This window comes from Sturnira hondurensis, unplaced genomic scaffold (assembly GCF_014824575.4).
Source record: "Sturnira hondurensis isolate 20B ecotype Veracruz unplaced genomic scaffold, ASM1482457v3 Scaffold0020787, whole genome shotgun sequence".
NCBI classification, from domain to species: Eukaryota; Metazoa; Chordata; class Mammalia; order Chiroptera; family Phyllostomidae; genus Sturnira; species Sturnira hondurensis.
The window spans coordinates 675,179-701,380 of record NW_028093418.1 but is presented as its reverse complement, the minus strand read 5'-3'; the positions used below and the strand labels follow the sequence as shown (position 1 = coordinate 701,380).

General features: G+C 53.5%; 3 protein-coding genes across 9 annotated transcripts in view; 1 reads left to right on the top strand and 2 right to left on the bottom strand.

The window, feature by feature from the left end:
- TTC21A (tetratricopeptide repeat domain 21A) overlaps nucleotides 1-2,903 on the bottom strand; it is a 35,047-nt gene extending 32,144 nt beyond the window's left edge. For all 4 annotated transcript variants that reach the window (XM_037030612.1, XM_037030613.1, XM_037030614.1 and 1 more), the window contains exons 1-3: nucleotides 2,774-2,903; nucleotides 1,402-1,531; nucleotides 490-600 (exon numbers count right to left, since the gene is read on the bottom strand). In XM_037030612.1, coding sequence (XP_036886507.1) covers nucleotides 490-600; nucleotides 1,402-1,531; nucleotides 2,774-2,800 — 268 coding nt within the window. In that variant the 5' untranslated portion in view covers nucleotides 2,801-2,903. The remainder of the gene's footprint in view (nucleotides 1-489; nucleotides 601-1,401; nucleotides 1,532-2,773) is intronic.
- A 98-nt stretch (nucleotides 2,904-3,001) lies between these two features.
- GORASP1 (golgi reassembly stacking protein 1) lies at nucleotides 3,002-15,600 on the top strand. 4 transcript variants are annotated; one of them, XM_037030620.1, is made up of 10 exons: nucleotides 3,002-3,149; nucleotides 7,758-7,838; nucleotides 8,184-8,387; nucleotides 9,960-10,046; nucleotides 10,170-10,300; nucleotides 10,563-10,639; nucleotides 10,730-10,887; nucleotides 11,697-11,847; nucleotides 12,293-12,442; nucleotides 12,605-15,600. In XM_037030620.1, the coding sequence occupies exons 1-10, from the start codon at nucleotides 3,087-3,089 to the stop codon at nucleotides 12,871-12,873; spliced, it is 1,371 nt and encodes a 456-aa protein (XP_036886515.1). In that variant the 5' UTR covers nucleotides 3,002-3,086; the 3' UTR covers nucleotides 12,874-15,600. The 4 variants fall into 4 exon arrangements, with proteins under 4 accessions (XP_036886515.1, XP_036886514.1, XP_036886513.1 ...); XM_037030619.1 differs by having other exon boundaries at nucleotides 10,700-10,887; XM_037030618.1 differs by having other exon boundaries at nucleotides 10,563-10,887.
- Nucleotides 14,742-26,202, bottom strand: part of WDR48 (WD repeat domain 48) — a 44,864-nt gene continuing 33,403 nt past the window's right edge. Inside the window, exons 13-19 of the mRNA XM_037030616.1 lie at nucleotides 25,928-26,024; nucleotides 25,351-25,446; nucleotides 23,120-23,225; nucleotides 22,177-22,264; nucleotides 18,690-18,766; nucleotides 17,134-17,326; nucleotides 14,742-16,648 (exon numbers count right to left, since the gene is read on the bottom strand). Of these exons, the coding sequence (XP_036886511.1) occupies nucleotides 16,553-16,648; nucleotides 17,134-17,326; nucleotides 18,690-18,766; nucleotides 22,177-22,264; nucleotides 23,120-23,225; nucleotides 25,351-25,446; nucleotides 25,928-26,024 (753 nt within the window). The 3' untranslated portion in view covers nucleotides 14,742-16,552. The remainder of the gene's footprint in view (nucleotides 16,649-17,133; nucleotides 17,327-18,689; nucleotides 18,767-22,176; nucleotides 22,265-23,119; nucleotides 23,226-25,350; nucleotides 25,447-25,927; nucleotides 26,025-26,202) is intronic.

The following is a 26,202-nucleotide window of genomic DNA, read 5'->3' as shown; positions in this document are numbered from 1 at the left end:
AGGTTTATCTTTTTCCCTGGGAGCCCAGCAATATGCTGAGCATACACATCAAGGCTGAATCCCCCCTCCCCAGGCCCACGATTCATTTTGGTTGGGGAAATACTAGTTTGTGGTCTCTTGGGACCTTCATAGAGAAGGTTAGCCATGGAACTTCCTGGAGATTAGCAATGGAATTATTTATATCAGCTTGATTTTTCCTGACAACATCTTGGCAAAGGAAACCTGGGGTATCTCCCCAACTCCTGGGTTCTGGAAGGAGGACCCCTTCCACTGCTGTGCTTTCTCAGTGGGGTCTGGGCATGGGGAGGCCTTGCAGGGGAGGGGAACAGCAGCCCCTCCTCAGGGGCCAACAGAACCTGCAGTCACCAGGGCACACGCCGCCGTCTGCAGCCCTGGAGGGGCAGTGTCTCTGGAGCAGGACCATCTGCTCCCTGGTGGACCTGCAGGACCCTGGTGGGACCAGGCCCAGCCGAGCATAGCGACACTCACCGATGGTTTCACAGGACTTGTGAGCATAAATGAGGGCCATGATGGAGCACAGGGACACATCCGGGTGATTCCGAATGCTCTCCAGGCTGCCAATGGCATCCTGGATGTGTTCTGCAAAGAGAGACCCTGTGGTTACACTCTTGGGCTCCAGGCTCCACAGTATATATGTGGGGGCTCTTATTAGGGCGGACCCAAGGCTTGGCATCACCTGGCTTCACCCAGAATCAGAGGACGAACTGGTCCAAAAGCTCCCCAGTGCCCTGAGGTCCCTGAGGCTGAAGCTCCTTGAAAAGGCGGCTGACACCATGGCCCAGATTGCCAGGGCTGGGGGGCTTGGAGCTGAGGATGTACTCGTGAGTACTCACAGGAATACTTAAGAGGCTGAGATTTTTGACTTGGGTCAGTTTTGGAGAAGGACCTCAGGGTATTTCCAGCTAGTTGCTCAAGAGCCAGTGATTACATTGATCCCTCCACATCCACTGATGGTGGCCACAGGCAACTTAGTCCATCCCTAGCCCAGAACCACCTTCTAAATGGCAATGAGTCAGCACCACATGGGCCCCACTCCTCTCCCTGCTCCTGCACCCAACCTGCAGGTACCCACACCCTCCGCTTCCTCCTTTTCCTGCACTACCAGCTCTCAACTTCCAATACTGCAGTCAGTCCGATAATCATGCAGCCATCTCTCTGTCCAGACAGGGAAACTGAGGTGCAAAGCCACCGTGGTGAGCCCTCTGAGGTCTCAAAGTCGACTAGATATGAACTGCACAGGCTTCTGTGGCTTCACCTGGGGATTAGGCACTGAGTGTAAGACTGTTTCTGTGGCTGGGGTAGAAGTGGGCATCTGGGTAGAGTCAGTGTTAGTGCTGGACTGGTACCCAGGTTAGGAGGCCAACACTGACGAGTCCTTACCTTCCCTGAAGACACCATAGGCTTTAAAGAACTGCAGCACAGGGTCATTGCTGAATTTTTCCAGGCCTCTAGCCGCAGCCTGCTGCACGTGGTGGAAGTACTTTTCCTGGCTGTAGTAAATGATCTCGGCCTGTGGGAGAGAAGACATGGTTGCAGTGGTCCTTCCCTGGCTCTGCTTGACCCACTCCCTCCCCTGTTTCCTCGTCCTCATTTCTATACAAGAAAAAGGAAGAGAACATTCAAGCCTCATCCTCTTCACCAGCCCCAGGAGCAACTCCATGCAGTTTCCCTGGGGAAGGAGTTTGGAGGTGTTTGTTTTGGAATTGTCCACAGATTCTGGTTCAAACGTGGAATATTCAACTCAAGCTCTCTTAGGAAGGAACTAAGGGGAAAGAGAAAGAACTAATAGTAAGAATAATTACATCAATAGTTAGTTACAACTTATTTTAGGCTAACCACCTGCTGGAAACTGTACGCAGGGCTTTACATCCATTATCTTCTGTATTATTCTCTACATATCCTTCCCAGTGAAGTGAGCTGAAGGCCATGGAGACTGTGGCTTGGACAAAGGTCACAAAGTAACAGAGTCTGAGATTTCAAAGTGTGAGTCTCACTTCCCCTACGGTTTGTGGGTGCTGGGGTTGGAGACAGATGTGGGTGGATTGTAACAGCCTTGTAGGCCATGTGAAAGGGCCCAGACATCATCCTGAGGGTAATCAGAAGCAGGTGGAATGATTTTAGGCACGAGAGGGATGTAGTCAGATATGTTCTTTGCAAAACTCACTCCAGTGGCTCTGTGTGTGTGTGTGGGGGGGGGCGGGTATTGGGTAGGGGGTACTGCTGGTGAAGAGAGCTGAAGCAGGCACACCAGTTGGGAGGAGGACTGTTACAGGTGCCCAGGGGAGAGATGGCGGTGATGTGGGACTAGGAGATAAAAGAAGTGGGTGATCTCAGGAGACATTTGGGAGCTGACATTTCTTGCTAATAGATAGGACGGGGCATAGGTATGAGAAATGGTAAAGCTGGGGGGTCAAGTGGTGCGATCTACTGAGGTGGGGGACACGGAAAAGGCACAGGCAGGGGAAGAGGAGATGATGAAAAGATGACGGAGATGGGTTTGGGTGCGTTGGTTTGGGAAAGCTTGGGGACAAAACTGCGTGGGGGATGCTGATTCGGGGGTGAGGACCAGAGAGGATGCACTCGCCAAGCACGGTGAGGCAGGAAAGAGCCAGGACCGCCTGTAGTGGCAAAGGATAGCGAAAGGGGGGTAAAGGGGACGAGAGGCGGCAGGAGAACAGCAGGGCGCGGGGGTCGCCGGGCCACGGGCGGAGAGTCTCAACGGGAGCGCCGGGGCAGCGCCAGGGCCACGCACCATAAGGGAGGAGTCATTGCTGCTCATCTCCGGGCGCTCCCGGCTCGGAGTCCGGGTCTGGTCCGGTTAAGCGGGGCGGGATTCCTGAATCAGGGTCCGGGACACGCCTCTCACGGCCGGAAGTTGGAGGCGCGCGCGTCCTTGGAGACGGAGCATCCGGTCGGTTGCTAAGAGCGTCAGACTTCAGAGTGGGCGTGGCAAGGTGCCCACGTGACAAGGCGCTGGTAATTGAGCGCCGAGAGGGCGAGTCCGCGCTGGTGGGGTCGGGTTTGCGCTGGGGTTCGGACGCCGGCGTTGGAGCCGGGCTGCTGCTATGGGGCTGGGGTCCAGCACCGAGCAGCCCGCGGAGACTTCCGAAGGCTTCCACCTCCACGGGGTGAGTCGCCTCGGCGACGCCGGCGATCGGGGCCGGACGCCCGCCCAGACACGCTGAGTCTCCTGATCGCCGGCCGGACAGCTGCGGAGGCGGGGACACGGCAGTAGTTTGGCCTCCAGGGTGGAAAGGGATACCCGATTCCAAGCGGGAGCCGTCTGCGAGGGGCGACCCCGCGGCACCCCTGGCACCCGGCGCGTCTGCGGCCTCAGTCGCCCAGGCACCCGTTCCAGTGCCAGCTGTGCTGGAAGCCAGTGCGTTTCCTGGTCAGGTCCGGCAGCCCGGAGTAGCACTTATCCCGGGTGAAGACGGCGCCAGGTCTAATCGGGACGCATTTGTACACTTAGGTCACATTTATTATCTGCTGCTGTGTGCCGCGCTCCGTGCCGGGCCGGGGGAGACAGCCAGCAACTCCGAGGCCTCGGCGGTCCCCGCTCTTGGGTACACGGGTCCGGGAAACCAAGTGGACCCCGGGTGCTGGTGGCCCGCGGGCTCACTTGCCGCCCCTGGTGGGGTCGGAAGGACTTCCGGAGTTCGTGGACTAGTGGAACCATCCAGGGCAAGTGGGAGCGGGAGAACCCTGCAGGAGACAAGGGGAGGGCGTTTGTCGAGGGGGAGGGTCCCAGGGTGAAAGATCCGGGAGAGGCGCGATAAGGCCGCGCTGAGAAGGCCCTTTCCGTGTCGCTGCAAGGAGATGTGAGTGAGCAGCCCCGGGGAACGTGGGGATGGAGTGGGGTTCCTCAAGTCTGAAGGTGAGGTGAGGGGCTCGTAGCCGATGGAGATTTGGGGTCAGGATTTGTACTGTGGAGAGGGAGGGACTGTAAACCAGGTGAGAGGACCCAGAAGGGGGAAGGACCCTTTTCCCTTGTGCAGCCTGGATGGCTGCAGAGAACGTGCAGACTTGTCAGTGTGGTGCGTGGCTGTTGCGTGGCCTCTGTGTTGTGATGGCAGGCTCTGTTTGGTGGGTGGGGAGGGAAGCTAAAGAAAGGGTTTACTAAAAATGAGAGCTGTGCTATGTTCAGGACCCCGAGGTGGCTTGGTGATGGGCTTTCTCTAGTGGTCACCACAGTGAGGCACCGCAGAGGAAAAGTGGGCCGTGGAATGCATCCAGCAGGAGAGCCTTCCAGCAGATTCGATGGAAAGTGGAGGAATTGAGGATATTGGCAAAGGGAGGGGTGGGGACGAAGACTGGAAGGCCGCCAAGGAGAGGGACAGAGTGGAGAGATTCAGGAATTGCAGGGCAACGTTGACAAGAACAGGCACGTATTTTTCTGTGTACAACAAACACTTTTTGGCTCACATTTCCGAGGGAAAAATAAGGATGCGCATTGTACATGAGTAGCACCCGCAATACCTTGTGTCTGTTCTTGTGTTTTGTAATTATTTGTTACATCACATTTCTTGTGCCATCATATGTTCAAAAATAAATGCTAGTTTCTGTATAATACAAAACAAGTATCTACATATAAATAAAGAAATCATTGAATTTAAAAATTAAAACAAAAGATTTTTTCCCGAAAGTTTGGGCCAAAAACATGGTGCGCATTATACACGGCAAAATACGGTAGTTCTGGGCTACATTCTTTGTGGCAGTGGACAGGCAAGGCAGCAAACAGCAGACATCGTCCAGTTCTTGCCTTTGCATGGGAGCAGGGAGACAGACAAGAAACACAGTCAAACCTCGGTTCTCCAACGTCTCCCAGACTTGAACAGCTCCTTTTTCGACCAGGGTGCTCACAGGAAAAGAAAGTGGTTATCGGACTTGGGTGAAGGGCCCGACCTGACGACGCTTTCCTGCTGATACCTGTATGATCTTCCCTGTATGGTTCAGTTTTCGTACAAACCAGTGCTCAAACAACCTTCTGGAATGAATGAAGTTGGGGAACCGAGGTTCCACTGAAACATATGGTAGGGGATGACCACTGCTGGGAGAAAAATAAAGCAGGGTGAAGGGACACAGAGTGGGGTGTGGGTGCTGTTTCGGGGAGAGGGGTCCACAACGACCTCCAATCAGGTCACATTTGGTAGATTCCTGGGAAGAAAGTAAGGACACAATATAGGCGCCTTCGGGAGGAGTGTTCTGTGCGGGTAGGTGGAGGGGTGGGAGGCCCTGAGGCTGGGGTGTGCCCACTGTGTTTGAGGTGAAGCTCGGAGGAGAGGCCGCTGTGCTGGGACAATGTGGCCTGTGTGAGGAGGAGGTGGAAAGGATGAGGCCGGACCCTGTGGCCTTGCACACTGTCCTGAAGATTTCAGATTTTATTATGAGACGTGGACCCCTTTGGAGGTTTTAACTGGAGGGGTAACATTAATTGTTCACATTTTTATTTTATTTTTTATTTTTTTTAAGATTTTTTAAAATTTATTTATCTTTAGAGGGGAAGGGAAGGAGAGAGGGAGAGAAATATCACTGTATGGTTGCCTCTCATGTGTCCCCTGATGGGAACTGACCTGCAACCCAGGCATGTGCCCTGACTGGGAATCGAACTGCGATCGTGTGGTTCACAGGCCCGTGCTCAATCCACTGAGCTACACCAGCCAGGGCTTAATTGTTCACATTTTTAAAAACTGAAGAGCAGGTATGCTGCCTTCTGTAACTATTGGTGTTTTGCTATGCACCCAGCACACTGGAGAGGCCCCTGCCTTCAGGGAGCTGGCCCTAGTGGGAAACAAGCGCTCGGGGCAGTGGTTCAAGCAGGCTCTGGCGAGGGCAGGGTTCTTGGGGTCAGATTCCTGAATAACTGAGCACTGAGTCGGGGCTAGGAAAAGGGTGAAATGCAAAGCAGGTGGTGCTGTCCCCTGGCACCCAGCCAGCCCTCCCTGAGCGTGAGCTGCTGTCATTGTTAATCACAGGAGGTTCCCTGATGTGGAACACAGGTGGGGGCTGTGGGCTTGGGGTGATGGGAGCCCCCAAGGGAGATCCAGGCAGAGCTGTGCTGGCTGTGGGACTGGGGGTGCATGTCAGGGGTGCAGTGGGCAGCAGCACGGATTATTTCCACTGCAGAGCCGTGGTGCGCAACGCCAGGGCCCAGGGCAAGGGCAGTGAATACAGCCAGATAGAGGATGAGGCCACCGGAAAGGGTAGGCAGAGGCTCTGGTCGGCTGGGGGAGGGGCAGGGAGGGACCTGAGCCTCTGGACCTGATTAATGATTGGAGGGCAGCCATAGTGGGCAGGTGCTGGGTGGCAAGGCTTCGGGAGCAGGGACTTATGTTTAACCCGCAGGCCACGTGCCACATGCGGCCAGACACAGAATCATCAATTCACTTAAAATCTTTTTTTTGCTCATCAGTTTTTGTTAGTGTTTGTGTATTTAACATGTGGCCCAGCGATGCCCAAAGCTTGGACTCTCCTCTTTCCAGAGGGAGGTGGAGTAATTTGGGAGAGGCCCCGAGCAGGGACACCTCTCCCCAAGCTATGTCTGATTATTGCCCTTTGGTTTTCAAAAGCCACCCAGTCCCGGCTTTCCCCCGGATGGGTGGGGAGCAGGGCCTCCAGGCAGTTGCCCTCCGAGCCAGGCTCGCTAGGGCTCCGGTGGCTGCTCTTGCTGGAAGCCATGGCAGCATCTGCGGGCGGCAAGCGGGGGTTCAACCGGTGACGCTGCCACAAAGGAGTCCGATTCCAGGGCCGAATTGGCTCTGACCAGAAGGCTCGGTGGTGAGCTCTCCTTCAGCTTGGGGCATGTGGGGCTGGAGGGGCTGATGGGTGGCAGAAGCCGCAGGGTGTCCAGAACCAGAGGCCCCCTGAGCCCTGGGTCCTCTGGGCTGGGGCCTGGCAGGTGCCGAACCAGCAGGGCATCAAGTGCACACAGCCAAAGGCCTGAGGGTGTGGGGCCCATCTTCGATTTCGAGGTTGGGGCCTGGGATAAAGGCCACGTTGTTAGAGCAAGGCTCTGTCAATGGGGCCTTTGAGAGGGACTTCTGCCGGAGCTGCAGCCCTGGTTGTTCGGGGCAGAGCAGGGAGGGAGGGAGCACCCGTGGGCTCCTGGAGCAGACGTCTGCCCCATCTGGCCCTGCTCACCAGGCTCTCCAGCTTAGGCCTCTTCCTGCCCCCGGGGTCTGCTCTCCTCGGCCGCCATTCCTCAGAAGCTCCCATCACCTGCTGGGCTGACCTTGGACCTGTCGCCACAGGGCCTGGGGCCCTCTGGGATCTGGCCACAGGCTTCCTTCCACACTGCCTCTTTCCAGAAACAGCCCTGGTTCTAGCGATCCTGAGGCCTGCCCGCTTCCACTGGATGTTGGGCCCTCCCTCTCTGTCCACATCTAAACCTTTCTTGGAAGCCCTCCTGGCTTTCTCGACAGGCCTGCTCCAACCTGCTCCATGTGGCCTACAAGTGGCCCCCAGGACAGCCCTGCAAGGCCTCTCTGGGAGCATGACCTTCCGCTCATGCCTGGGGGAGAGCCATTTCCCTAAAGAGGGAAATCTGTGCCCAGGAGCAGAGTGAGAGGGGATGGAGTTCACCGTGACAGTGGCCATGGATGGCCGCTCTGGAACAGTTCAGGCCGGTGCCTATTTCCTCGTCAGGATGCAGGGAGTGGTGCCGGCCTCGGAAACTGAGGGCTGGGGCTTCTGGGAGGTCACCGGGCTGGTGGTGATTGGCCCCTGCCCTGTGACAGGTGCAGGAGAACTCACCAGCGCAGCAGGCAGGCCTGGAGCCCTACTTCGACTTCATCATCACCATCGGGCACTCGAGGCTGGTGAGCCCCTCACCCTGTCCCGGCCTTGCCGTGTGTGTCACTGTGTGTGTGTGTGCGCGTGTCTGCCCAGCTCTCGCCTCCCTTTTCTTCCGGAGGGAGGCCTTGCCAGCGCTCAGCTCCTGAGCTCTCCAGGGCGGGCTGGAGGCCATCGGACTCCTGGAGTGGCCTCAGGGCCTAAGGAGCCTGCCACTGGGGGCAAGACACTGCCCCAGCCCACCCCACACCAGGCCCTGCTGGGGCAGGTGGCCCCCAAGGCCCTTGCTGCATCTCAGACCCAGACTTGTCTGAGTGCCCCGCCTGGGTGTGGAGGGGGCGGTCCTTGGAGTCACCCCTCTGCCCCCATAGAACAAGGAGACCGACACCCTGAGGGATCTGCTGAAAGCCAACGTGGAGAAGCCCGTGAAGCTGGAGGTGTTCAACATGAAGACCATGAAGGTGCGCGAGGTGGAGGTGGTGCCCAGCAACATGTGGGGCGGCCCGGGCCTGCTGGGCGCCAGCGTGCGCTTCTGCAGCTTCCACAGGGCCAACGAGCACGTGTGGCACGTGCTGGTGAGTGGGGGCGGGGCATGGGTGAGGGTGGGGCAGCGAGTGGGCTCCTGGGCCTGTACTGCTTGGGCAGGGCCTGCTGGGAAAAGGTGATGGGGTCAGACACGTGGGTGTGTGGGAGGTAGCTGGTTGGGGGTGGGGTGTGGGGGCAGCTAGGATAGGGCGGAAAGCCAGGGGGTCTATTGGAGGACTCCCTGAGCGCAGGGTCCCGTCTCACTCCAGCGTCCCAGAGGGGCAGCCCTTTACTGGTCCAGGTGCCTTGCTTCTTGTTAGCCATGTGACATGGGGCATTGTTAACCCTCTGTACCAACAATTTTCAACCGGTGTGCCACAAGAACTTTTAAAACATGCAATACCTGAGTATTTACTCGGGCACTGGCCTCTTTTCCTTAGATTGTCAAAAAAAAAAAGAAGACAGCAGCCAACCCAGCAAAAGCTGGCTGGTGTGACTGAATCAAAATTATATCTATTTTTGTCATATTGGTAAAAATATACATTTTTTGTTGTGGTACAGAATATTAGTCATTTGTTTACCTGTGCCCTGAGGTGGAAAAGGTTGAAAATTGCAGCTCCAGACCATTTGGTATTTTGAAAGGTGGTGCTGCCATCTACTGGAAGGCGGGTTGTACTGCAGAATGCTGTGGCTGTGGCTGTGGCTGTGGCTGTGGCTGTGGCTGTGGTTACGGTCTTTCCATAGAAGGTTTCTTTCTGGCAGGTCCCCGGGGTCTGACCTTAGTGAATAGCAGTGACTGCATTGTCACAGATGTTGCCATTAGTGCCTGTCACAGATACAGGTGCACATGTAAGATGTGTGTCCACTGCTGGTGTCCAAGTTCGCAAGAATGCTTGGTCTTCCAGCTTGGTGGACAGGAAGGTGCCCTTAGCTGGCTGGAAACTGGCTGATTTTCGTAGCCTCCCCTGTGCTCACGGACTTCTTGGGGGAGGTTTCTCGACCCTTTTCAGCCTTCCTCAGCGTGTCCATTTGTGCCCCGGGGGCGGTGATGGCGGTGATGCAAAACAAACAAAACCCTTTGCATCTCTCCAGGAGATGGGGTGGTCAAGTTTGCCAGGGTTGTTCCAGTCCTGCTCACTGCTCCCCCCCCAACCCCTGCTTAGGGGTCTTCATCTACTCGCCTGCAGCATTAGCAGCAATGCAACTGGGCACCTACTGTAGGCCAGAGTGTGGTTTATGTTCTCTACATGTATTATTTTTAAAGCCTTCTCAGCAGCTGTGTGAGTAAGCAGTACATATCCTGCATTTAATCATTGGGAAACTGAGGCCGAGGGGTTAAGTATTCGTCCAGAGTCACCAGGCTAGCAGTTGGTGGAGTCTGGAGTCGAACCCAGCTCAGATTCTGTGCTGTGCTGTGAGCTGTGCCCCAGTGCTGCCCTCTGCTGGGCAAGTGGTGCACCTGGGGGAAGCTGGGGAGTTCAGGAGTAAGACAGGACAGTCTGGGCTTAAGGCCTTGACTTGGGGACAGAGGAAAAGTGTCCTACTGACTACCTGGAGAGGCAGCTCCCCGGCCCCTCCGCTACGCCAGGCATGAAGCCAGTAGTTCTCAATTCTTCCACCAGGATGTGGAGCCCTCTTCACCCGCCTCCCTTGCTGGCCTGCGCCCCTACACAGACTATGTGATTGGCTCCGACCAGCTGCTCCAGGAGGTGAGGAACCCAAGGCCCAGCCCTCCTCTGGCTGCTGGGTGGGGTGTGGAGACAGCGGTGTGGCCACGGGGCTTCCAGTGCCATTGCGGGGAGCAGGGTTCAGGTGCTATGTGTTTGTCACAGTCTGAGGACTTCTTCACTCTCATCGAGTCCCATGAGGGGAAGCCCTTAAAGCTGATGGTTTATAACTCCGAGTCCGACTCCTGCCGGGAGGTGTCTGTGACTCCCAATGCCGCCTGGGGAGGAGAGGGCAGGTACTTCCTGGGGTTGGGGGTGGGGTGGGGAGGGGAGGCTGCAGGGTGGGTCCCTGGATGGGTCTAGCCAGTGGGCATGGACCCCAGAGTCTCATGGTGGGGGTGGAGGGCTGGCCCCTGGCCCCAGGGACCCTGAGGCTGGCCATTGGTCCTGGAAGCACCCTTTCAGCCCGCTCACCGCCATTGGTGGGTGGGGGTGGCAGAGATTGATTGGAAGGGCTGCAGGACAACTCGTAAACTGAACGTTTCTGGATTTCGGCAGTCTGGGGTGTGGTATCGGCTATGGATATCTGCATCGGATCCCAATCCAGCCCTCCAGCTACCACAGGAAGCCACCTGGTGCCCTGCCCCCTGGTACCCCACCACCTGGTGCCCAACTGTCTGGTACCCTGCCATTTGGTTCCCCACCACCTGTTGTCCCGCAACCTGGTACCCCACCACCTGGTACCCCACCTGGTACCCCACCACCTGGTACCCCATCACAAGGTGCTCTGCCATCTGGTACCTTGTCACCTGGACCCACCCCCCAGGACTCTCCTGTTCCTCCTGGCCCAGATACAGGTGCCAGGCAGGGTGGCTACATGGAGGTACGTGGGATACACCTGTCCACGGGGGGGGGGGGGGGGGGGGGGAGCTTCACATGGACAGAGGGGCCTGTCCGCTGGGGGGAGAGAAGATTCTGGAGGCTTTTCTTGCTGGGGCCTGTCTGTGGGGCCCTTTGGAGTTCCTTCTGCCTCTGGACCCAGTGGGAGTGGATGGACCCATTCTGGGACAGTGAGACCCTCTTCAATTCTCCTGCCACTTAGGCTGGGAGATGAGGGCAGTGGCGAGGCCCTCGCTGTCATTTACATTTTGTGAGTGGGCACCTGAAGCTCAGAGGGAGGCAGAGCCATGTTCCGTGCCTCATGAGTCAGTGGTAGAGTCGGGCCCGGGGCTGCGTGCCTGGAGCCCCAGTTGGGCCGGCTGTCTGGCTGAGCATGCAGGGGAGTCGGGCCGTGCCTTCACGGAAGGTGATTGAGCCGGTCACTGAGTGCCTTCAGACCCTGGGCTGGTGCCTGGGATCTGTACTGGCCGCCCACGAGGCCTGCTTTCCAGGCAGGCTGGAACTCAGGAGGACCCTCTTTTCCTGTGGGTCATCAACGGGACCCACTAGAGGGCACCTGGGCTCCTCAGCAGCGTGGCAAGAGTGCTCCCTCTCCATGTCGGTGCTGCAGGGCAGGCCGGCCAGGCCGCTATCTGACTTTGCTTCACCTGCAGAGAAGGGGCCGGTCACCAAGGCTGTTTGCTCCTCCGGGCAGAGCAGTGCTTCTGGGGCAAGCAGAGGCTGGGGGCTGGGTTGGACGACACCGTCCTGGTGGCCCTCTCCCAGTCCCCTCTTCTTCCCCGGCTCGGCTAGGCCCTGCTGCAGGCACCTGGCTCCTCCGTAGAGGGGCTGCTTCCTGAGCCTTCGAGTCTCGGCTACCGTGCGCCAGACCTTGGGGGGCTTCCGCGTCCCATGGAGACTCCTCTTCAGCCTCCGCCTCCAGTGCAGCGAGTCATGGACCCAGGTAGTGAGCAGGCCCTCGGTGGGAGGCTGAGTAATAGGCTTCCCCCAGCGCTGAACTGGGCCCCAGGCTCAGGACTGGACTTTGGCAACAGATCTACTGACCCCTACTATACGCCAAGACAGTTGCAGGTGACCTGATCTAGGGTATGGATGGGGAGCTGGAGTCTAGGGGAGAGAGGCGGCCTGCTTAAGGTCACAGCCAGTTGGGGACAGAGCAGGGCTCTGGGCCCTCTGCCACTGTGCTACTCCCATGGTGCCCAGTGCCAGGCCCCTTTCTTTCCTTGGAAACAGGCAGAGGGAAACCTCTTTGGGTCGGGGGGGTGGCACCACCAGTCTGAGGTTAGTCTCAGGCTGAGCCAGATGCTCCAGAAACGAGCAGAGCCAGCCCAGGACGCCGGTCCTCAGCAGTCAAGGTTCGTGCTGACAGAGCTGTGTCCTTCCCCCAGGCTTCCTGGACGTGTCAGGCGTCTCCGTATTGGACAGCAGTGCCAGCGTCTGGCCCAGCCTGCCCTCCTTCCCAGGGCTGACCTCCACCGCTGCCTCAGCCTCGGGGCTGGAGGACGTCTGCTCCAGCAGCGGCTCTCACGAGCGTGGCGGTGAGTGGCCCGCACTCTCCTAGGCCTCTGGGAAGGGCTGCTGGGAGGGCTGCCCTGAGTTTGTACACTAGCTCACTCGTGGGGGGCCAGTGGGGTCATCACTCCAGGCCACACTGGCCCCGGGTTCCGCAGGCCTCCACAGCCCCACCCTGTGTGTTTCAGGTGAGGCCACATGGTCTGGGTCGGAGTTTGAGGTCTCCTTCCCGGACAGCCCAGGCGCCCAGGCCCAGCAGGACCACCTGCCTCAGCTGACCCTTCCTGACAGCCTCACCTCTGCAGCCTCGCCAGAAGATGGGCTGTCTGCTGAGCTGCTCGAGGCTCAGGCCGAGGAGGAGCCAGCAAGTGCGGCGAGTCCAGATGTCGGGGCCGAGGCTGAGGGGGCAGCCAGCCAGGCCCAGCTTTCTACCCCGGAACAACCCCCTGGGCAGTGACAAGGCCCCTGATGGCATTTCAAGAGGCCCAGATATGGGGAGGTGGCTCAGGCCGCACTTTGGGCCCAGCCCCTTGCCTGACCCCAGCCTAGCTGTCCAGCTTCCTAGGCTGTGGTTCCGAGGGACGTGCAGGGACTCGTGCTGGTGGGGGCTCTTGCATCTACTCAGCCCTACCGGTCTCCAAGAAATGATGGTCCTGGCTTTGGGGAACTGGGCACCTGCTAGAGGATCTCAGACATGTCCTTTCAGGGGGCAGGGAGCTGGGCGCAGCACCCCAGGTTGACTCAGTTGTGTGGGAGCTGGGGTAGTAGAAGGAAGAATTCCTTGCTGCTTGTGTGGGGTTGAAGCCTCAGTGGGCAGTAAGAGGTGGGGTGGGCCTTGGGGAAGGGCATCTGTTGGCCATGTACCCTGAGGTCCAGTGCTTGCTCCGCTTGGCCACTGGCTTCCCCTGGAGAGAGCGGGGTCCAGACAGCATCAGGTGTGGCGACAGGGCCTGCTGGGTTGCTTTGTAGAGCTTCTGGGATTCTCCTGCACAGCCCAGCTGGCACACCCAAGCCCTGGGGACCCCTGAAGCCCCAATACTGTCTCTCTTGTCATATGACTGCATCCCTTCCTGTGCTCCCCTGAACACAGTTGGCTCAGGCTGACTGACATCTGCCAGCCACAGTGGGAGGGGAGAGGCAGTGAACTGGCCCACCCCTCCCGGGAGAGAAGGGCAGGAGGTTCTAGGCCCTTCAGCAGAGACTCACCTGTGCGTGGACGCCAATGTTTCTTCCTCCCCAGGGCCTGCACCCCACAGACCTCGTATCCCAGTGGTGAGTCCTGTCTCCTCCCAAATTCACAACTGTCTCTTCTACACACACATACCCATGGCACCCAGCCAGTCCCAGTGGTGACTGAGTTACAAGTTTAACCCTGCTGCCCTAAGCGGACTCTCAGAGCCAGTCCGGACTGGACCTCCTTCCACACAGCTCCCACCACAAGGGGAAATGACAGGCTTGGGCAAGAGTGGAAAAGGGCCTCTCTGTTCTTTCCCACAGTATTGTGTGTGTGTGGGAGGAGTGGGGGTGGGGAGGCCATTCCTCCCTCCGCCTGGGGAGGCTAAGGCTAGGGTGGGCCTTCTGCCCGGCCTGCAGGAAGGGGCGGCTCCCCTAGGAAGGTCCTGCTACCACCTGATGTCCCCCTGCTTGGCTAGAGTCCTTCCCACACACCCAGCTTACTACTTGAGCAAGCTGCCTCTGGCCGTGTCTTCTAGTCTCTGTCCATCTAAAGTGCCCTCTTTGCTGCTTAATTTGTAACGTCTGCACTGAAAAGGAAGCTCCGAGCTCCGTCAGGCCTGTAGCACAAGGACTGTCCGCCCTGGGGGGCACAGACCAAGTACAGGGCAGGAGAACCCAAACCAGCAAACACTTGGACGTTCTAGCACTGACCACATTCAGAGCAAGCCCTGTCAGGGCCACCAGCACGGCTAAGCTTGCAAGACAGGAAGGCCTTGTGTCCAAAGCCACTTCCGGAGTCTGGCTCCTGGGCTGTCTGGGAGCCCAGGGTCCCCTGCAGGAACCCAGGACATAGGACAGAGTCACCATGGGACTGCTCGGTGGGCAGCTTCCTTTAGCTGCAGCCTGGCAGTATCCTCAAAGTCACCCCAACCCAAGGGTCTGGGCTTCTTCCCTCTACACACTCCTGTCCCAAATGGGAGGGTAAAATGGTTATCAGTGCTAGTTATTTCCAGGGTCAGCGTGAAGCCAGAGGTTTCTTAACTTGTCTATAATCTGCTATGAAGGAAGATGACGAGTGAAAAAAAATAACATGTACTGCATTTTGAATATTTTAACTAAAGCCTTTATTCTATACAACTGAAATACAGATTTTTACCCTTCTGGCAGACTCCTGTTTTCTGGGAACTTACTGGTCTGACTGGGAGAAAAGAAAAGTACCACCATGCTGGGGTCACATCTGCAGCGGGGAGGGAGCGCAGCGCCCTCAGCTCCACGCAGGGCGGGACGGCCCAGCACAGCCCCGGCCGCAGTCCAGGGCCCTCGTCAAACAGCTGAGGGCCGGCAGATGCATTCTTTCTGATTTTTTTGACATGAATTCACAACTACTGCTAAAAAATGTGCACCAAAGGTGCAATGATGTATTCAACAGATAGAAAGGATTGTTTAAAAAAGAAGCCGGCTGCTCTGTATAGGGGAGGACTCAGTGGAAAGGTGGTGCGTCTCTGCTCCTGTCTTCAGAGCCAGAGGCAATGACCTGTCCACTGTCCCAGGAGGCTGCCCAGCAGTGAGGGGACCCTGTTTCTGCAGTTGTGCGAATCAGAGTATCGAACAGGAAGGTGTGGACCCAGGCCCGTCAGCCAGCTGTCTGCACCCGTGAAGGTGTAGACAAGAAACCCTTCCCCACCCCCTCCCCAGTCCCTGCTGTTGTGGGCACAGACCGCACGCAGGCGGGGGTCTGCTGGACTGGAACAGACTGCCCTCTGAAGGCACTTGTGCTTCTGGCTTCATGCAGGAGGCTTCTTGCGGGTAGTCTGATCGGGCAGGACATTGTTCTGGTCTGAATACAAATGGCCTCGGGGAGAATCCAAAGTGTGTCCTTCTGCCAAAAGCTGAAGTGTTTATCCCCAATAAGTTATACTCTGTACAAGATCCAAACGAGTCTCTGAAAGCTCCAGATTGTTAGAACAGTGAAAAGAAATCTGGATATAGGTACAATAACAACAAAAACCTGCATATAAAACTCTGGAAAAACAAGTGTGTGTATTTCCAGGCTATGAATTATCAAATTAACTCACCATGACCTCCTACTGACACCACACACATTTAGGCAGCATTTAAATGAAGTTTAAATTCCACCACGGTCTCAAGTTCTGATGGTGCCATGCTGCTCACCCAGAGCACAAACCTGGGTGTCACCTAGTTTTGCCCCTAAAAAAACGACACAGCAGAAGAAGGCGGGAAACAGCTGCCTCCCCGTGGCTGCCGTCCAGGCTGGGGCCCTGGGCGGGCTGCCGCGTCACTGGGCACAGGCTCCGAGCGCTGTGCTCCAGCCCCTGGACGTCCAACAGACGCTCCTCGGAGGACACGACTCGGGGGCAGTGTTAAAACTAGCCCAGCAATGGTCATTTATTATGAAATGGGCTGGCTCTAGAATTGTGCAACGGCAAGTTCCTATTACAAATGATCGTCTCAAATGGTGAAAATTTGTCTGTTTTTAATGACAAACTTGGAAAAGCCTTCCTAGGTACTGTGTGAACGGAATGTACTCTCAGAAAAGCTACACAGTGTGTTCAAAGTTGAAACGATGACACGGAGGGCCTTACCGGTGTGTCTCTGACAAGTGCTGACAGACAAAGACACGGTCCTTTGAAATGAAAGCAGGAAGCCAGCCCGTGTGGCCCGGCCCACCGGTCGGTTCTCTGTACAGCTCACAAGACACAGCTGGCTGGGGGTTCTTCTGCTCTCGCCCTCTGCCTCCCTGGGGACAGCTTAATCTACACAAGGAGACTGGTTTCTATGTTACATTTCGATTAGTCACTTCAATGGAAAGAGAATCTTGGTCCATACCCAATCAGAGCCGGTAGAAGTCTCGCCCCACTGGGGCTTCAGTGGGCTTCCTAGGACTACTCTTGGGGCCGGAGGAAGGTCAGTACAGGAGCACGCAGGAGGCTCGCCGCCCTTCACGTGGACTTCTGTCGGTAGTGGAGGGTGAGGTCCCCGCCACTCTTCCATATGAAGTGTTTCACCGTCCGAAGGTCCATGTTTGGATCCAGAACCTGAACGGCAAAAAATAAAGATGTCACAGCCTCCAACAGCTACAACCTTTACTGTTAACCCAGGGCCTCATCAGGTGACCCAGCGTGTTCTCTCCCTGGGCCCGGTGGTAGCCTGCTCTTGCCAACATGGCAGCCCCGCACGCAGGCACGGGCCTGGGTGCGGGCAGAGTCGAAGCTGCAGGGCCAGGCCAGCCGCCCCCTTTTTAGCCGCTCCCCTGGAGGGAGGCCTTGAGTGCGTCTTGGTCCAAAGCAGCTCCCCCACCTCCACCCCCGTCCTAAACTAACACAGCTGAGCCTGCTCTGCAAACCAAGAGGGTCCTGTGTCTCGCTTGGAGCCTCAGGAATGGGGGGGAGACCTTCAGAGTTCCTCAGAGTCTTTTTAAAAGCAGAAGGCCCCCAAAGGCAAGAGACTTGGGACCATTCACACCCCGTTTCGTAACTGTCAGAGCACTGGCCCTGGAGAAGCAGCCCAGAAGCCCCCGTACCTGGTCCTGGCACAGAAGTTCAATCTTCTCCTCCGCCAGCACAGCAATGTCCTCCTCTTTTTCCTGTTCTCCTGGTTTCTCGTTATTAGAAGAGCTGGTGGTTTGGGACTCATTGTCCAAGTTGATGATTTTCTCATAAACGTGTTCCATCACTTTCCGGACCTGGAGCATGTCACTAGCAGAGAGTCTATCTCTGTAAAAAGCAAGGGAAGGTTGTGACATCAGGAAATTGCTGGATACTATCCCTTCCATGTCACCTGGTATTAACATTTGATAAAGATGAAAACATACCCAGAAACACCAAAATGATAAAATTTTTAGTCAATGCCTTAATCGATTTTTAGAATTGCCAACATTGTTTATAGTGTCCTTTCAAGACAGAATTATGCCCAACTAAGTGAGATTATATAAATGTTCTTAAAAAACTTACACACACATGAAGAACAGCATTCTGGGTTTTATTCCCTTAAAGACTTTCCCAGGGCACGGGCAAACTCAACGCCCCTGGCAGGGAAGGCCGCCCCAGGGCTCCCAGGCTCCCGTGCACTGGGCACTCATTTCTCCCGGGGCTTGCCTGCCTACAGCCGAGACCTCACCTGCCTGAACTCCGACCCGCAAACCCCACAGCTGACTATCTCCGCATGGCTGTTCCACGGGAACCTCAAACTCCACACGTCCAAATCCAGATTCATCTATCTCCTCACCCCCACACCTACTTCTGTGTCTCTGACATCAGCAAATGGTCAAACCAAGCAAGCTCAGGCTCAAACTCTGAAAGCCAGCTTGAGTTTAGGGTCATTAAATCCAGCTGAAGTGACATTTAGGACTTACCCCTGCGCATGTGTGGGCAGGGGGGTGGGACACTAAGTAGGTGAAACAAAACAGTTAGCCATGTGGGGAGAATTACTGAAGCTGTCGGATGGGACAATGGGGCTTCGTTTTCCTATTCTCTTTTTTATATGTTTGGAAATTTCCCCGACAAAAGGTTTTAAAGCTTTGCTGATTTTCTCTGCTAAGATATACATCAACGAAACCTCTTACATGCTCCGACCTCCCTCCTGGTTATGTTCCCACCACCCCACAGCCTAGGCCGCCGGGTCCTAGGACTCTGCGGGTCCCCACTGACTTTCAGTGTCTTGTGTGCGCTTCCACATCCCTGAACACGCCTTTCCCGGATGGGGGATGTCTCCTCTAAGTCCTGCCCATCCTTATGTGCCCAGCGCAGAGTCCGTGTCCTTCGAGAAGCCTGTCTGGAAAGCACTAGTCAAACTTCATTTCTCTCCCCTCTGCTCATTAGTATCCACAAGACACTTACTACCCAGAGACCACGCATTATGCTGAATTATGGCAAGACAAGAGCCCGTGTCTTCTTTTTGGACACCTGTAGCCCACCACAGTAGGTACCCAGTACGTGGTTCAACTGTATAAAGTGTTAACACAGAGCTAGCCTTAGATCTAGTACTGGCCTCCTTTGCTATAAAAGCAATTAAGAAATTTTTAAAAGATCTCTGGTAATTAATTAGATCAAAGCATCATATGACACAACATTTACTTACTTTTTTAAGGTTTTTGCTCCTGAAGATGCATGAGGTTGGAGGTAGAAAGGAATTTTGTTGAATTTGGGCATATTTTTCTGAAATATTAAAAGTAAAAAATGGCATAGTTTCTATTAGCTGATAAACTTAAATGATGTCAATAGGAAAACATGATTTGTAAGTTAACAGTTGTTTCACAATTAGAAGTTACTTTCTATGAAGTTTATAGTACCAGATTATCTAAGTCAGCCTTAGACAAACTGTATTGGACAAGCACGATGTTTAGTTGTGTAAGGAGAAGACACCAGGTACCGTCAGTGGCAATGTGAGTTTGCTAGCATGGCTCTTTTCAAATAACAATTCAAGGTATTAACGGGAATCAAGTTTTATTTTAATCCTTCAAGCCACACAAACCCCAAATCTCGGTTCCACACAAAAATATCAGAACTGATCCCTAAAGGCCCAAACAAAAATTTATGTGTCTTGAGAGAAACCCACAGCATTCACGCCTGAGCACAACCACACACTCTGTGCTGGGGGCCTGCCATCCAGCTGCAAGGCTGGCCGGGCCCTCCCACCTTCCTTCCCTCTGACGTAAGAGTGAGGTCTTCGGTTTTACACGGGATGTAACGTCAGCTAGCCACCTAGACGCGCACCGTGAAGTAAACCACATGCTTAGGTGAAGGGTGAAGTTCACGGGTCGTCTTTTCTCGGGGTACTAATGAATCGCCTCTGGGCCATGTCCTAGCTGGGTGTCTCTTCCGAGGAACGAGCCACAGGGCTAAAGTGAGCGCTGCACCCAGCTGACTTCACACCCAAAGAAAGCAGTGGTATTTGGGGAGCCTGGGCTCAGCGGGGACCACAGAGCATCCACAAGGTGTCGCCCCGGCTTTAGTGCTTGGAGGCAGTATACCTCGGACAGAGCACACATTTCTGAAAGTTCTAGAGATTAAATCTCTTTTCCTATGGCNGGTCGTCTTTTCTCGGGGTACTAATGAATCGCCTCCGGGCCATGTCCTAGCTGGGTGTCTCCTCCGAGGAACGAGCCACAGGGCTAAAGTGAGCGCTGCACCCAGCTGACTTCACACCCAAAGAAAGCAGTGGTATTTGGGGAGCCTGGGCTCAGCGGGGACCACAGAGCATCCACAAGGTGTCGCCCCGGCTTTAGTGCTTGGAAGCAGTATACCTCGGACAGAGCACACATTTCTGAAAGTTCTAGAGATTAAATCTCTTTTCCTATGGCTTCAGGAATATACAAAATAGGCCTACAGTACAGAAGAGAGTCTAGAAACAGACCCTTGTGCATACAGAAATTTGGCATGTGATAGAGAGCATTTCAAATTAGTAGAAAAAGGAGAGATTGCTCAAACACTGTGTCGGCACACTGCCTATCCATTTGTAGGAAGTTAGCACCCTACTTCACACCAACTAAATAAATGCTAATGACACATTAAAGCCTAGACACAATCGACTGTCACAAACACACTGGAGAACACGGAGCACTTGCTGTGCTGGAGTGGGAGTTACCTAAGCAAGACATGAAACTCAGAACATAAAGATTCAACCTGATTATGTAAAATTAAACTGTTCACCTGACAACAATACCACGAATAAAGAAAAAATTCAATTGAGAGGCATAAATAATAGTCAAAGGGTTAATGTTTAATTCGAAGAGCACCTATAAATTAATAAGAAAGACAAATAACCCAATGGAGAAATGAGTAAAGAATATAGACAGGCAATTTGCAAAAGAAATAGAAATGGCTAATATGAAAAGATGCCTAACCTCACTACACTTAAAAGAAACACCGAAACAAGCCCTGGCCGGCGTGGATCAGTGGGCCGAATGCCAGCCTGCAAACCGAAAGGTCCCCAGCTGGGGACGTGCCGAGAGGCAGCTGATGGATGTCTCTCTCACACATTGATGTTTCTCTCCTTTCTCCCCCCTTCCCTTCTCTCTAAAAATAAATAATAAAATCTTTAAAAAACAAACAAAAAACCCCAAACCATATTAAAACAATTGAGATAGTACTTGCTTATCTTTTAGCAAAGATGAAAAGTACCCAGTGCTGGTGAGGGTGTGGGGAAATAGGGACTCACGCAGGGTTGGTGAGAATGTAAACTGGTACAGCCTTTGTGGGGGGCAATTTGGCAGGAGCTATCAAGATTTAAAATGTGCACACCATTTCATCCAGCAATTCCACTGCTAGGAATTTATCCTAAAAAGCACACAAAGATGGATATACAAGGATGTTCAGTGAAGCATTGTCTGTAATAGAAAACACCGGAAACCACCTAAACGCCCATCAGTAGGGTACTGGTTAAATAACTGATGGTACATTTACACAATGGAATATTAGAGTCATTTGAAAGAAATGACCCATATGTAGAGACATGAAAAATGTTCAGGATATATCTGTAAGTAAAAAAAAAACCAAGTTGTGTAAGAACAGTATGTGTAATAAGAACCTGTGCGAGATAAAATAAACTATAGGCACATATATAGGCAATGCATGCTTATGTAAGAGAAAGAACAGTACTAACGGCTACACACTAGCCCATTATAGTTCTTGCCTCCGGGGAAAGGCCAGGGAGCCAACGGAAGAGGGGTGACTGAGAAAGGGATGGGAGTTCCACTGTACTCATTTATTTACTTAATACACATACACTGTTTTTATAATTAAAACCAAAAAACCCCACAAATAAATATCAACAGTACTTCTGCAACTTTGGAACTACAAGGAAGCAGAAGAGGATTCCAACTGGCAGTCTAGGGTTTTTTTCCCCTTAATAAATTTATTCACAAAAAAGTGAGACCAAAAAAAGAGTGAGACAGTAGAGGGTTAGGGGGTGCACAGACGGGGCCTGAGGGGCTCTGAAATGGGACTTGGAGACACAGGACCCTCTGGGTGGGAGGGTGCTTTTTAATTAAAAAATAAATAAAAAATGGGAGCTCCCTCCTCTCTCCCCGACTAAAAAGACACAAAAACAGATGTCTCTGAGGTACACGGGAACCCTGGGCCTTAGGGTGCTGACAGGGTGTCACGGGCCAGGGTAGCTCCTGCACCCGTTGGCAGAAGAGCAGGTGGCCCCCACCAGATGCCACCTGGTCCTCCTGACAGGGAAAACAGGAGTCACTGCAGACGTGCCCACCAGGCTGGCAGCGGCACCACTGTGCAGCGGCCGCAGGGGTGGCCAAGTGCACACCGCTGACAGATGGGCTTCCGGCTTCACCACTGGCTCAGTCCCCAGGCTCAGCGGCTGCAGCGGGAAGGCTAGCTACACCTGCTGGACTTTTCTTGGTGGGGCCTCGGGAGGTGGGAACTTGATTAAGCTGGAGCACAAGCATTCGGGGGCATCTTCGTACAGTTAACTTCTTGGCACTTCGTGTTTTTTTTCGCAGTCTAGTTTTTATTCAAGTTGAAGGTTATATGGTTTAAACCAGGTCCGAATTTCCTTCACAATTTGAAAAAACTACAAGGGCAAAGTGGGAGTGGAGGACACTTACATCCACAGTGATGTCAATTACCCATTGCGGCACCGTCTCATTCAGGAGCATCGACTCGGTCTCCCCTCCAGAGTCCCGGCAGAGCAGCCTAAACACATCCACAGGCAGTGAGTGACCCAGCAAGCACAGGCGACAAAACCACGGTTACAAACATTAGACGGAGGAACAAAACCCTAGAGTTCACTCAGGACAGCCCCCACTCAGTACAGAAAACAGCGCAGCCAGGCAGAACAACTCGCTCAGCTAAGACAGAGCTCAGGCCCCAGGCTCTGAGCGGGGCACACACCAGAGCTGCCTCTCCCACTCCTTGCGTGATGGCGGGGCCAGGATGTGTCTGGTGACCACACCCTCAGGAAACCACCGCCAAGGAAGCAGGTCTGTGCTCAAGGGCAAGACAAGCATTCTTCTCCCTTACGACCCACAGAAGACTCTGTGAGCTCTCCCGACTCCCCAGGGCCTTGCTGGTAGTGTGGGGCAAAGCCAACCTAGCTCTTTCCTGCAGGGCCTCACGACAGTCAGCCTTGCACCTCTGACCAGGCCACTGTTGGGCCTGACAGTTCCCAGGAGCAGCCCGTTCCATCTGCCCGACACAGCAGAAGGGATATTACCTATTCTGACATTGTCCTGAGGACAGGGACTTCTGGTGATGCCAGCTGGTCTCTGATCCCCGCAGCCACACTGGCTAGGTGAGGGAAAGTGAGGGTCTCCTGCAGAAACCACTGGGGAAGCTGCCTCGAGGCCAGGTACTGACCTCATTTCAACAGTAGAGGCGCAGCTCCCAGTTAGAAGGTGGTCTACACTTAACCATCTCATGGAGATGAGAAAGCTTCCAAGTCCCTGACACCTCTAGAAACTAAACAATTTATAACATCTATTTGAAACACTATTTCTTAGCAAATGAGATGCTTTCTTAACAGGGCCTCCAGCCCTCCCTTGCCCATACCTGAACAGCGTGCGCCCTCCAGCTTCACCAAAGATCACAGGGGTGTGGGGGGGCACTTGGAAATATCCATTTCCCTTCTGTACTCGGTTCTCCTGCTCCCCATTTACTAGGAAAGGTACAGATGGTGTCAGATGCAGAGTCAGTGCTGTGGACACAGACCCTAAACATTTTGTTTACAAAGGCTTCAAACAATGGACGATTTTTAAGGTCAAAAGCCCTATAGATCAGCCAGTGTCAGAAATAAAAGCAAAAACAAAAACAAAACCCAAACCAAGTTAAATTCCTAGAAATAAGAAATATGGCAACTTGTGACATGCCTCATGGGCAGTGACTGCATTTTAGGTTTTAATAGAAGAGATTAATATTTGAGACTTGAAACAATAACATAACCATCTAATGTGAGCCACAGGGAAGTCTCAGGCAGCCTATTTGTAAATGGTGATCTGATTTTTTTGGCCCCCCCTTGGGCCAGAAAAAACAAGTGTGTTTAATGGCAGCCATAACTAACGGCAGAGGTATCAGTGGAAAATAAAATCCTCGAAGAGGTCATAACCCTGTTTTTATTGTTCTTTGCAGATTTCATTTCACTATTTTCTTTGTAATCTCTTGACCCAGGAACAGTTGGCCCTCACTAAGCACCAACTTGTTTATAAACATTTCCTGAATGAATCTGGAAGCAACCCCACGGTCTGAAATCCTGCAGCACCTTTGGAACCTGTCATGGCACCCAGCACTTCTCTCTGATTTCAGAACGCTTTGCGCAAGCAGCCCTCCGCCCTACCAGAACGCCAGTCCCTGTCCTGCAGCACAGGGTCCATGCCCACTGATCTTCACCACCCCACCTTCGTTTCACTGCAGGCCTCTGAATATGTGAGTGGCATGAGTACAATCCAGGCCACTCCCGAGCACCCGCTGAGCACGCAGCAGGTGCAGCAGGAGAGTACCGGGGAAGGAGGAGCCGGCCAGTGTCCCGAGCTCCGGCTGGCGAGGTGGTGGGCGGGTGAGGAGGGGCTCCCCTGCCTTTACCGTGGCAGTCCGACTTTAAGAATGATTTGGGGTTTCCTGGGACTCCTTCCCCCGCTCTCCCCAACCAAAGCCTGGACCTAAAAGGTGCTAACTGTACTAGTTTCTTGATTACTTATTCTTTATTGTACACTTGGGCCTCTGAGGGCATCCTTCCTGCCTGTCGCATTATAGCAGGAGAATGACAAGCCAAGACCAGGAAGTGATGAGCCCCTGGCCCCAGAGCTCATAAATGACAGAGCCTAGTTTTCTCCTCCCTCTGTAGGGAGCTCTTTGTGTTGAGTTTCTTGGCATCACAGTCCACTGAGACCTAAAAGAACAACCCCTGTGGGTGGGATCAGAGCCCTCTCTGGGACAAGTACATGCTTCCACTTTCAGGGAAGCATGCTATGCCTGTATAAGATTTAAACTCCAAAAGTCATTGTGGACAAGCCAGTCAGGCAGAACGAAGTCTCTTACAGGAAATCGTGTCACTGCTGACCACCAGAAGTGGACAGTCGTCAGTGGAACCTTCAGAGAATTGAGTCTTCAGCAGAGTGAACCCTCAGTAGGTAGGACAGAAGGAATTTTCAACCAGCTGCAGGTTACACACGAGTTGCCAGATTTTAAGATCTTGCTCTCCCCTATTCTAAAACTCACACACTGCAAACATGGTCCCCTCTGCAGCCCAGGGGATGGCCTGGGGCACACGCCATTTCTGAATGTCCTCCATGACATTACTTCTTTCTATACACCTGTTCCCCCTTCCTGACCCTTCTGAGTTGGAATCTGACTTTTGGAAACATTCACAGCCAACATCAGGTAGATCATCGGACTAGATAATGGCACTAGATAATGGCAACGCGTCAGGCTGACAGGGAGTGTGACAATGCCAGGACGAACCCTGCAGCTGCGGACATGCGAGACATTGGCCTTTGGAAGAAGCCTGCTAATCTGCCTACTGTCAAGGGCAAAGGTCATGTGAATACACAGGGCCTTCTCCTTCTATCTTGGACAGTTTTACTTACTGAAAGCTCAGAATTTCAGTGGGGACTGGATGGATGGTCTTACTTCGAGACATGGACGGGCAGGTAATACACTGGGCATGCCAAAAACACTGTGTCACAATTTAGCAAATGCTTAACGTGTTTCTTAAAATAACAACCAGTTTAAGTCTCTTTAACTTCTGAGTACTTTTAAATTATTTATCCTAACATAAAAGCACGAACCATGGTTTACTTCATTTTCTTCTTCATCCATGGGATTCACATGTGTTCTAGGCCAATATTCTAGGAGGGCCTGGAGCAAAAGTCCTCCTAAATTCACTGCAAAAGAGTCAATTAAAAATAAAAAAGTGGGAAAAAAGTTACTAGTTTTCACCTAAAAACAGAAGGAAAAAATAAAAACTTTCCACATATTCTGATGGTAAATTGTTAATCCAATGCCACTGATGTTCAAAACCAAGATTTCAGAGATTTTGCCAAGTCTGTTGAAATTTTATCTTAGAATGCTTAAAGCGGTGGTAATGTGGAGCAAACGCAGTCTGTCTATACAGCCCTCCTTTAAAAATGAACAAATGAAGCAGGAGCCGCACTCTGTAAAGGCTTATTTCCACATAAAGCCACTAAAACTGCCTTTGTGTACATCGGTTACATTCTCAGGACAATGTCACATTCTTAGGAGAATACTGACCAAAGACATCATCGACCAAATGTAACAGGCTCTCACAAAGACGAGTACACACTGAAAAACAGAGGGGCCCGCTGTCCCTTTCGCGAGGAGGAGAGAAGGAAGGACACAACTCACGTTTCGGATCTGAGCCGTCCGGGCTGCTGAAGCCGGCATCTTTTGCAGAAACCCAAGCAGCAAAACAGTCACTCTCATCCAGAGTAATCGTCAACATCTGTCAAAAATAAAAAGTCAGCAGGGACAGCTCTATCTGAATCCATTCTCCAAATAAGTATCTAAACCTTTTTTTTGTACTATTTAACTAAAGTGCTAATAAGCCAAAATGTGTTTCATGCAGTTCAATACAAATACAATTTAATTTACTAGGATACCAAAAGGCATTTAAACTACAT

Excerpts from the sequence above, each read along its gene's own strand:
- GORASP1 (XM_037030618.1), top strand. The coding sequence starts at position 3,087 with ATGGGGCTGGGGTCCAGCACCGAGCAGCCCGCGGAGACTTCCGAAGGC. Across the intron at positions 7,839-8,183 it reads CCATCGGGCACTCGAGGCTG|AACAAGGAGACCGACACCCT; the intron begins GTGAGCCCCTCA and ends CTGCCCCCATAG. Across the intron at positions 11,848-12,292 it reads GCAGCGAGTCATGGACCCAG|GCTTCCTGGACGTGTCAGGC; the intron begins GTAGTGAGCAGG and ends TCCTTCCCCCAG.